The 11,402-nt window shown below is 38.2% G+C and overlaps 1 protein-coding gene across 1 annotated transcript in view; it reads right to left on the bottom strand.

Moving 5' to 3' along the window:
• Window positions 1-1,564: 1,564 nt before the first annotated feature.
• The window catches only part of PDCD10 (programmed cell death 10), a 154,087-nt gene continuing 144,249 nt past the window's right edge, over window positions 1,565-11,402 (bottom strand). The window contains exon 8 of the mRNA XM_086944330.1: window positions 1,565-7,308. Coding sequence (XP_086800456.1) covers window positions 7,227-7,308 — 82 coding nt within the window. The 3' untranslated portion in view covers window positions 1,565-7,226. The remainder of the gene's footprint in view (window positions 7,309-11,402) is intronic.

The following is an 11,402-nucleotide window of genomic DNA, read 5'->3' as shown; positions in this document are numbered from 1 at the left end:
CAAAAAAAAATACATAACCCTTGGACTATTTTAATGTTTTAGAAATCCCAATATTACAATATGCGTAGTTTACAATATACACTGCAGAGGATCTTGAAGTTCTTGTTCAGATGTGCCAGACTGTTTTTTTTTTTTTTTAACTGTGCGGGTAATTTTTCTCAGTCCAGTCGTCAAGTGATTCTTTTGTACTGGCTGTAGATGTATGCAGCGATTTTGAAGTGTGTATTTCGTTGGAGGACAGTTTAAAACGTAACCGATTAAACAGAGTTTATTTGTAATGTAGGTCACAGCTACCTCTTGTTCAGATAGTCTTAGCAAGTTACCATCCTTTATGTACTGCATCGCAGGCAGACAAGTTATGATTGAGGACAATGGAGCAAACATACTATTAATACATTTTTAAAAAGGGCGATGCATTGATTTCATCTGGTCAAATGCAGTGATTTCAAATAAGCTTGGCAAAATGATCAGTATTTAATCATCAAAACAAACTGCATGTATTTTGAGTTCAATACAAGTAAAATGAAAACGTTTAGACACCATAATACTACTGTTTCACGAATTCTGAGAGTGATTATTTTTCAAATCTGTGCAGAGAAGTAAAAAGTAGGATTCACAACTCCCTAATTGGTGAATAAGTACGTTTGGTCACTCGGATAAGTCCACCTATACTTCTCACACGAATTCTACAAAGTCAATGCACAAATGCAAACTCAAATATCCAACAAATTGCTTAATGTTTAACATCGTATATGTAGTTAAAACTACATTAAGCAAGTATGCTACACGTTGTGCATTTTAACAGTATTTGAAACAGTTTTTGTTTGACTGTTTAAAACTAGAAAACTTAAGTTATCCACATTTTTTAAATCATACAGTTGAATAAGTAATAAATAAGGAAAAATAAATGTATACAAATTTGCAATCTTTTAAAGCTGAATACTGCACGAGGATTCACTTATCAAGAGCATGGACTTGCGTCTTAAGGGCTTCAGTATTTACGAAATTGTTAACAAATTAATTAGTGCCATCTCAAAAGCAGCTCAGTATGTACCATATTTTGTTAACGATAATAATGGGGAAAGCAGTGGCAGGGTTCCATTCTCTTGGACAATCAGACAGAAGGATTAAACTTATCCCAGGCAATTGATTTTTGCCATTCAGGTCTTGTCCAAACAGGTGGTTTGAATCAAATAGATTTTAAACAGTGAAGTAAAGCAACTGTATTTCGATGAGTAAGTTACACCCCCCCCCCCCCCATCGTTTTCACCCTTACAGTTCTGGAGGCCAACTACAAGATTACTTCAGTCTTTTTTTTTTATTTTTTACTTCTTTAAATTGAGCTTGATATTACAACTTAAGAAGGTGCTTGTGTGGCTTTACTGTAAGGTGATTGAAGCCCGGACAGTCAAAACAGGTGGCTGAGACAGAGCTCTTTGAAGCAGAGACTGAATAGTTGAGAAGAAACTGCTTATGCAGAAGAATTAGGATTTTTCCCACCTCACTATCATCAGGAATATTTGATTAAAATAGTGTCTAATTATGGTAAAGACAGCAGACAGTCTGAACTGGTAAAAATGCTTCTTTATTTTTATATACAGTACATACATTTCACAGAGAGATTACAGGTTGTGGCCCATCTCCCTATAGCAATGATCTAAGGCCCTTACGCTGCACATAAGAGCCTTGCACAATATCTACTCTGCGTTTGTAGAGAAAAAGCCTAGCATAACACAACACAGGGCTCTGAAGTCAACAACTTAAAGGTCAAGTTTTGATAAATATTGGCAAATAATATAAATCTAATCTGTGTTTGCAAACCTGTAGATCATTCTGAGTAACAAAACAGAATATTCCTCTACTGCAACACCACAAGAGATATTCCTGCCATTAAAAGCTGTGGAGAAAAGAAACTGCAAGGATAGAAAGGAAAGGAGGGAAGAGGAGGGTAAGAATGGTATGATGCCACTGAGGCTTGCAATGGCATAAGAGAAAATAAATTAAGAAACAACATGCATGCATTCCGTCACAGCAAACTGGTGTTTACTTCATTCTTTTTAAAATTAACAGTAGTTAGCAAATGCATATTTTGAATATAGTATTTTAACCACTGTTTAATCTTTGTCAAACAATCTCAAAATGAGAATTTATCAATAAATTGTTACCTTTCTTTAGGCATTGGTATTGCAATGATCACATTCATAAATTGCAAGAAAAGAATCAACATATTTAAGAGCCCATGGGGAATGGAGGAGATACAATGAGCTGTGAGAATAACCAATTTTGAGGGATGAAGACGTCATTGTGGCACATTAAGCAACACATTCTCTGCTCTGGAAGGAAGACCGCAGCACTTTGTCTACTGATGTTAACATAGTACTTAAAGGTGCCGAGCAGGGGAAATCACCCCTAGACAGATAAAAACAAAATTCTTTAAAACCATACCTAGGAAGCAGTAGAAGTTTAAGTCCATCGCCCGTTGGCCATAAGAAATGCAAATGATGGCATGCAGGCAAAAGCAAGAGTCATATGGTGGAGAAGACATACTTAAATCATGAATGAGTTATTTACACCAGTATGTGTGAGCAACTGTAAGGTCTGGGAGGAGAAAAGGGGAGATAAGTAATAGAAAGGACACTAGGTATAGATTTAAGAGGGAGACGTTAAAGAAGCTAGGGACAAAGAAAGAGGGGTCTGAGATTTCCAGGAAACAAAAAAGGCAGTATTCCTTAAAGTCAACATATCTCAGGTCTGCAAATAACTGCTTAGGAGGAAGAGACTTTGGATTCCATAAGAACGAGTTCAGAATGCACACCACATGAGCAAACTGTAGAGTATGACTGAGTCTTTTCACTGCTCACCTAATAGACCGTTACAGATATTTCCGACTGAGAACATTTTTCCAGCTAAAACCGATCTGTATGTTTGAAACCCTACATTATTACATCAGCTGGGATACGCATTTGTGATAAACAACCTTCTTACTTTACATTTGAACACAAAATTAGAATGAAGTATGATCAAGTGACAATCACTAACAGGAAAGCGAATGTAACATTTCGTACAATCCATTTATCAATACATCAAATGAACTTACATATGTGGTAGTAGTTATTGCATCAGACATATTGTGCTTTTTGAAGACATTTTTACTCAGAATGGCAATGACGTTCAACAGATTCTGAAACAAGTGCAACTTTACTTTCTAGTCAGCCCACCCCCAAACTAAAAACTAGCATGAGAAACATATCAGCAAAATAAAAAAGATCGAATTACTCCTGGCAGGAAATTAGCAACTGCACTGCAGGTTTAACACATGAAAATACTTCCACTGTCTGTAACACTAAGTTAGGCAGCTACAACATTTTGTTTGTAGTTAGAATTATGCTTTAGCACAGTAATCTAAGTTGAGGTCAAGGATGCAGTGCAGGACTGACAGTTTCCCAACTGTTAAAGAAAGTTAGAAGCTGCTAAAATGAAACTACTTTGAGAATCTTTAGCTATCCACCTATATGTGCATGAGGAAGCTATCTTTCAGCTACATAGGCAGGCATTAATCATAGCCAGTTGATCGCTTTATGTTTTTATGAATGGCTCAGTGTGGTCTACAGTTTTATATAAATGCTCCATATAGTACGTGGAATACTACACCAGTAACTTTTTTTTTTAAAAATGAGGGCTACTTTTCAGCGTACTCACAGTACCAAATTATTAACAAAGATACACTGAATTATATCTTGGGCATACCTTCAAGTAAAACATATAAAGATAACTACCGGAAGAGGGTAATAGTAACAGGGTAGATCTGTTTATGAAACACACAAGATAATACAACAGATTAGGATCATTACCATCTTATACTTTTAACAAGGGTACAGTGCTTCATGATCCCTATAACTTAGGATAGCACTTCCGTTGTACTGATAAGATATATTTGTGCCACAACAAGCGCTGCTCTTAAGGTGCCATTAAATTGTTTTTTTTAAATAAGCACCTCTACTTGGCTTAACTAGCCATTCAGTGCAATGCTTCAATGCTCTACAACACTACTTTCATGATCAAGAGGCTGAGGTATCCTAGAATCCATGTTGACCACAAAAAAAAATGCAGACTTCGCACTAAAACTCAGTAAAATTACCTGCGGGGAGCCAAAGACCCCAACACTGGTAACTGGACATTTCTGAATAATCAGAACTATGAAGCAGTTTGCAGAAGCATATGATGATCACTCCAGAATCCATGGCAGTAAACCTCATACATACTTTCAACAGAGGGCAACTTATGTGCCGACTACAAAGTACTGAACCAGTCTCAAAACTAGCAGTGTATGACCAGCATCCACTATAGCAGGAAGGTGCTTGTGAGTAATGTCAATCAGAATTAGTGGGACTACGATGTAAGCGTTACAGACTGTACTTTTCAGTGCTTACCACCCGAGGGGAGTTGCAGGCGCTTGATATCAATTTACCAGCACAATCAGGGCACTATCATAGTGCAATTGAGGTTTTTTAAAGCATTTTTAAGAAAAGAAGCATCAGATTATGCATGGAGACACACAGATTGAATTACTTCCTGGGGTTTTGCCAGAGAAAAGTTAAAAAATAACAATATTGGCTTTATACCATGGGCTGTGCTTTTATAATGCAAATGTCAAGAATCGTGCCAATAAAAGCCTGACAGGATGCACGTTGATCCAATAGCACCTAGGAAGATCAAACCTAGCGCTGGCATTTAACCTATTAAGGTTCTATTGTGCAGGGCTCAGGAATACATGGCAAAGGCAATGCACAGAGTTCTGTAATGGAAAGTGATTTCACACTCCCTAGCTGTAGAGGAATATTGAAAGGTTCTCTTTAAGATGGAGGAAAAACACTAACTTGGTCAATGTCTATATCACAATCATCATTAAAAAAAACTGCTCGAGTCTTGGACGGCACAGATGTTGTGTATGTGTCGTTTACCTCTAAGTGTCTAACCCAAGAACACAATGTTTAATAAAGTAGATGCTAGATCTGATGCAGGTGAAGAGGTGGGAAAGAAATGCAACGTAAGTAATTCAATTGATGGGTACTGCTGCTTCAAATAAAGGTGAAACTCAGAAGTAGACTGATATTTAGTCTTTGATCACCAGACCTTTATTTGTCCCCTAGCTACATTTCCATTTATTTTGAGATATGATGAAACTAGTTTAATTTTATGATATCTGTATTCCTTTAACACAATCGTGGTGGGTGAGTATTAGGTCAGTTTCTGACCTTAATGTCTAAAGATCCTCCTCAAGTTTGATCAGTTGTACCAAGTGAAAGACCAGGACTTCGAGTGTATCTGTGGCAATTTGATTGGAAAAGTCATCTGAACGCAGGAACTGAACTGAACTCTGCTTTCATATGCCCTCTCTGTGACACTTCATTACACTATCCCATGGATCTTCTTCATCAAACAGCTATTAAACCTATGGTGAACTAAGCATATAGGAGGACAACTTAATTTTAAGCCTTCCTCAATCTATGGTGCTCCTAAGGATTGGGGATGTTCATAGATTTCACCAGTGAAGTTTGAATGTAAATGGGCAGTAAAAGGCATAGTTTGTAGTGGCACAATCAAAATTCAAGCAATTTAATTAAGGTAAGAATATCTGCAGCAGCAACCTCCTTCAATTTTCATAGTACCCAATGTTATCTGCCACTTCCAAATAAGATAATGACAATACCTTAGAAAACACAAGACATAACACACATGGTGATAACGTGGCAGTCAAAATTTTGCTGAGACAAGTTTTTAGGAAAAGAGTAGTTCAAGTCAATATAGCTTAAAGTATGAAATCTCAAAATCTGTTACATTTTCTCTTTAGACGCCAGAAGAAAAAAAATAAGATCCATGATGTACACGGTTATGTATTAAAGGCATACCCAAAAACAAGTACTGTGTGAATGCACATGCTGTGTAATTTATAACTGAAAAATAGGGTTGTCTACCTTAAAATGTTGTTAAAGATACACTTAAGTATTCATTGTAATCTCCCATGGAATACTAAACTTCATACCAGGAGCAAAATAAAACAGTGTGTCGGTCTTTAAAATTAATATTCTGCAACCAATTACTACCTACACCTCTCTGGTAACTATTATCGTAATTGTCCAGCACCTTAATTTCTTGTTCTTAAACAAGTATTATTGTCCAGAACAGAGAATGGAATAAGCATAACTATTCCGACCATCTGCTGCACCAGCATGATGCTCAGAGATGAAGAACGTGGTTCCGCTCTTACAAAGTCTCAAAGCAAAAACTTCCCACAATACCAACAATACATTAAGTTTGAAACCCTTTCCTCAAGGAAACCATAGATGACTTCACGTGCACACATGTCCCGGCAAACTTTCTCAGTGCACAAATTGTTTGGTTTGGCCAAACCACCAAAATAATCCCTCTATTAAAAAACAAAATCACAATTTTTAAAACACATCTGGTAACTCCAGTGACCATGATTGAAGTTCAGAAAATAGAGCCCTTTCTGTTTAATAATAAATTAGGTGTCAATATTGCATACACTACATGTTACAACAAATTATCAGTAGCATTAACTTCATTTTGCAAGTTCCAATCAATATCATTCTCTTTCAAGACAGAAGGATATATGTGTCCCTTTTTATTCTTGCAGTGCTTTCCTTAACTTTACACAACCTTGATACTTTACATTGTTCACGTATTTGACAATGGAATTGAATTTGTTGTAGTTTATTACAGTTCCCTCTTTCTGTATGTACCCTTTGTGCTGCACATGTAAAACCCCAAAAACATTTGGAAAAAAAGCTGATTTAACAGATGTAAACTATTTATTGAATATTTGCCACCAAATATTGTTAAATACATAATCTTGCAGCTCTTTGCTTTCAAGTTAAAATGTCAGAAACAAAACACCAATATTTACACTTTTTATAAGGAATGTTACATAATGACACATTAAGGCGTAAATTCTTTTGGCTTATAATTCTGAAAAGAATGATAATAGCAAAAAGTGATGCAAAATCTTCATAGTGAGATTATGATTAAGCTACAATAAATCTTACAAAAATATGGTGTAAGCTGGCAATAATCCCATTCAACATTCTGCATTTTGTCCCTCAAAGGGAACTGATAATTTATACAGTCCAAGCTTTAAAATTTACAGATGAAGGTAGTTTCTTTCCCACCATTGAAAATTACAGCTTTTTTTCATGTACAGCTTTTCAGGCCACAGTTTTGAAGGTCTGTAGTATCAAGTTGGTTTGATGAATTAGTCGGTTGGCACTTACAAACACGTTTATTGCCCTGTTATGAGAAAGAAAGGAAAATAATAACTGCAGTTGCATTCACAACTAATTTTTCCACCGATTAGACACTATGAAAAATATGTTGTTAAGGCAACAAGTACACTTCCACATCTAATGGAAAAAATAATACACTAGGCAATTATTTAAAGTTGATTTCCCATTCTACCATCCAGTGCAAAACCTGACTTAATGTCTTTGCATTAATAAAACCAAAACATGTTCAATGAATGGAGAGTCTGTGGCAACAATGATACATAAAGCAGTCTTTGAAGGTTGCTACAGATAGTGAGAATTCATGCTGCTACTAAATAACTTGTTCTCTGTGTATGTGACCATTCGATAACAAAGAGCAAATACCTGATCAGATTTTTTAAGGTTTAAATTACATAATGCAATAGCAGCAAAAGCACTGACAAAAAAGTATGTAGATAGAAGCCATTCCATGGTACATAGTCCAGTATCAGTTTGAATAGAAACAAAGATCAGGTTATGAAATTGATGGGTGGCAAATGATTAACTCAGATCTGATAATATAAATAAAATATTTGCAGAACTAGAGAGGGAAAGTAAAAATTGGTCTTTGATTGGTATTTAAAATTTACTAACTTTAAGTGATCCTTGAGAACGCTCTTGAAGTGTAGCATATGCTGGTGAGTGTGCTCCAGAGCAGTGATCCAAGTAAATTGAAGAGCATGAGCATAAACACACGCTATAACGTAGTACAATGCCTTTTGGTAAACATTACAGAAAAATGGTGGTGAGCTAACTTGCTGGATGACCTGCAGTTTTCAGGGATTACTGCATGATTTACAGTGTTATATAACATGCTGCCACATATGTAAATGTTCAAATATGTGAACTAATTATTGTACCCTCTAAACAATATTCATGTTATTTCTTTGTATAGAGTGATGAGGATTAGGTGACAGGGTCTGGGAAATACAATAAAGCTTTTAGATTTGTGAACTTGTCATTAAAGAGAATCTGGTCCACAATACTGGTTCAACCGGGAAACCTTGGTAATTGCTTACCTTAGTTAGCAAGCTTTCCGGTGGACACTAACAGCATATCCCTCACCTTAAGAATATCCCCAGGAACTAGAGTAGATCTGGAGGATTCTTCCAGCAATGCTCCCACTTGTCCGTAAGTAGTGTCATGACTCTCCAATGACCCCACATTGCCCAGGAACAGACCTACACCCCTGCACGCTGATGCCAGTTTCTTGAATCTTTCTTCATCAGTGACTTCAGAAATTAAGCAAATAATATTTTATAAGACAGTGAGCTGAATTCCGAACGTGGGATCTTATTAGACAGTAAAGAGGCCACTTCATAGAATGGGGGGTGGGAAGGAAGTGAAAAATCTGCAGCTAGAGTATCCACCAGAAAGATAGTTACAGAGGGTACTGAAGTAACGTGATATTCTTACAGATCGCAAACGCAGATTTCTCATCCTTAGACTTCGATAACACAGGAAAAGCCCTCAAAGGAGGAGTTTCTGGGGAGTGGACTCCGACCAAAAGGTCCTGCAGGACAGAGAAGGCAAAGTGATCTTTACGACCGGCTTCGTAAATGTATGCAATGATGCCCATGTCGCAATCTGGCAGATGTCCACAAAAGACACCATAAAGGACTTGGACCTTATGGAATTAACCAGTTTTGTTGTGATGGGCTTGGTTAAGATTTCTCCATATTTACTATGAACCGTAATCTGAACCATCTTTCCATCGCCTGGTGTATGCTGTCCTGCCACAGACAGAACAAATAAAGAAAAAGAAGACGGCAGTAAGGGATACTTAAGAGCCGCATCACCTCGCTATACACAAAATGTAGATCTACTCATGAATTACGTTGCCCACTTCTTTAGTCCACTGCCAAAGGACCCAACAATTATAAAACAGTACAAAATGCACAGAGAGGCAACACAAATATTTCAAAGCATAAATTCACAAAACATCAGTCAATCCGGACTCTTCAGAGATTTCAACAGATGATCCTTTATTAGCTTCTTGGACCCCTGGTAGCCTAAAGTGATGGAATGATACAGCAAACGCGTTTCGCCCAAATTGGGGCTTCTTCAGGGCAAGTTTCACAACGCACAAATCTTGATACCGATCACTGCAGTCCGAGGATCGTACTATCACAAAACTTTTAAAAACTGTAAGGCAGCAATCCATTGGGTACGGATATCCACAAGGGGACACTTTCAATAGGTCTCCCACTTATTCCAGGAAGGTTCACCGTCTCTTAAAATACGTTGCAAGTTCGTCAATATGTAAAATATATTCCAAGAATTCAAAAACTTCTTCTGGTCACTATAAGAGAATCTCCTGAAGGTAAAGCAAGAAATATTCAAGAATCCCAAAAATTATTTCCTTTTGGTCACTATGATATGCGACGCTCCGAAAAGTGTACTTCACACTTGTTGTGCATGTCAGTGTTTCAGCCTGTCAGCTTCCAAAAAAAACGCACAACCGAACAAGTACGTTTTGACCAGCCAGATAGTTAAAGGATAAATATAATCATTAGTCACCTAAAGTGCCCTGCTCCCTAAACCCATAGGTTTTTTTTTGCCCAACATGCCATTCCAGTTTAAACCCAGCCATATGTAAAATAAGTCTTGACCCTTCCCCCTTGGGAACAGCCCAGCTGGAACTGCCAGGCAATGTCCTCCCTGGACCGGAAACGAGCATCCCAAGACCGGTTTTGGGAATCCCCCCTCATCATCCAGGCTAGCTTGAATCCAGTGGCCTGGTGAGCACCGGACCCACGTCTGGGCATACGCGTCCCACATGGGGTAACAAATGCAAAAAGAACAATTGATGGACGGAATGCTGAACAATATCAAACACTCACCACCAGAGCAGAGTTATGGGCCTAAATCCATTGCTTTCTTTGCCCAACATGCTATTCCAGTTTAAACCCAGCCATATGCAAATCAGTCTTGATCCTGCACCCCATGTGAACCGACCAGCCTGAACTGCCAGGCTAGGTCTCCCTGGACCGGAAACAAGCATCCTGAGCTACCACTCCTCATCAGCCAGGCTACCTTGAATCCAGTGGCATAGTGAACACTTAATTCCAAATCGCAGGAATGAACAGAAAATGACCACCCTCCATTGCAAATATACGGTACTTTTGGTGATTCTTCTTAATCAAGATACAGATAGAAATATATTTTAGGTTTAATGTTACCATGAAGTCTCCCTCTTTTAGCACAGGATTAATTCTTGAAGTGTCTTGACAAGCTAGTTCAAAAACCTTAGGTCAATTGTAGGGTTTTGAGGGATCTTTCTTTGGTACTCTAAAACATATGGGTTTAATGCCTTTGCTCCACTACTTCTTTAGGACTCACTCTGTAGATTCTTTCCTGCAAAGTTACTTTATTTCTTGTAAGAGAAGCAGGACATTCACTTTTCTTACCTTTGTCTTGGATGGTGTGATTTGCTTTTCTAGTTCTGTACAGTATCCGTGATGTATGACATTTAATCGCCTGTCAGATTTTCCTCCAACCCTCCCGAACACCTTGCAGTCTGGTCCAAAAAGTGATCTGTACTCCCCTGGTGAGTCAATTGTTTGCCTGGCCTGACCATCTTGCAGCAGAGCTTTTTCCTCCAGCTTGAAGTCTACCTTCCCGCTGCTGCCACTGGAGAGCATACCTTCTGTTTCTGATCCTTGGCCTATCTAGAAGTGCTGTTATTGCAACAGAGGACATCGCCATCTTCTATTGTAAGATGCATGTCTTCGGAAGGACGCCCTCGCCTGAAGGGCTCCCATCACTCTTCCAGACCTGCTGTTGTTTTAATTTGTTCTAATGAGAAATCCACATCTACACCAAACAGGTTGCAGCATGTAAAGGGCACAATCATATTTGTCTGTGCCTTCTGTTTAAATCTTGAGCAATTCTCTGTATGGTTCAAGGTGTGGAGAAGTGTGGCTCAATGATTAGAGCGGCAGACCCTGATGCAGAGGTCTAGCCCGGGACCAGGGTTCAATTCCCCGCCTCGGCGGGTCTTGGGCTCAAAATTCCACGGACCTGATAATTCTCGCCTCGGTGCCTATTCCAATCATGGAGTCCCACTCTGCAACTCTG

This window comes from Lissotriton vulgaris, chromosome 11 (genome assembly GCF_964263255.1).
Source record: "Lissotriton vulgaris chromosome 11, aLisVul1.2, whole genome shotgun sequence".
In the NCBI taxonomy this organism is placed as follows: domain Eukaryota; kingdom Metazoa; phylum Chordata; class Amphibia; order Caudata; family Salamandridae; genus Lissotriton; species Lissotriton vulgaris.
Note: the sequence above shows the minus strand (reverse complement) of the source record. Positions and strands in the feature narration are given on the sequence as shown.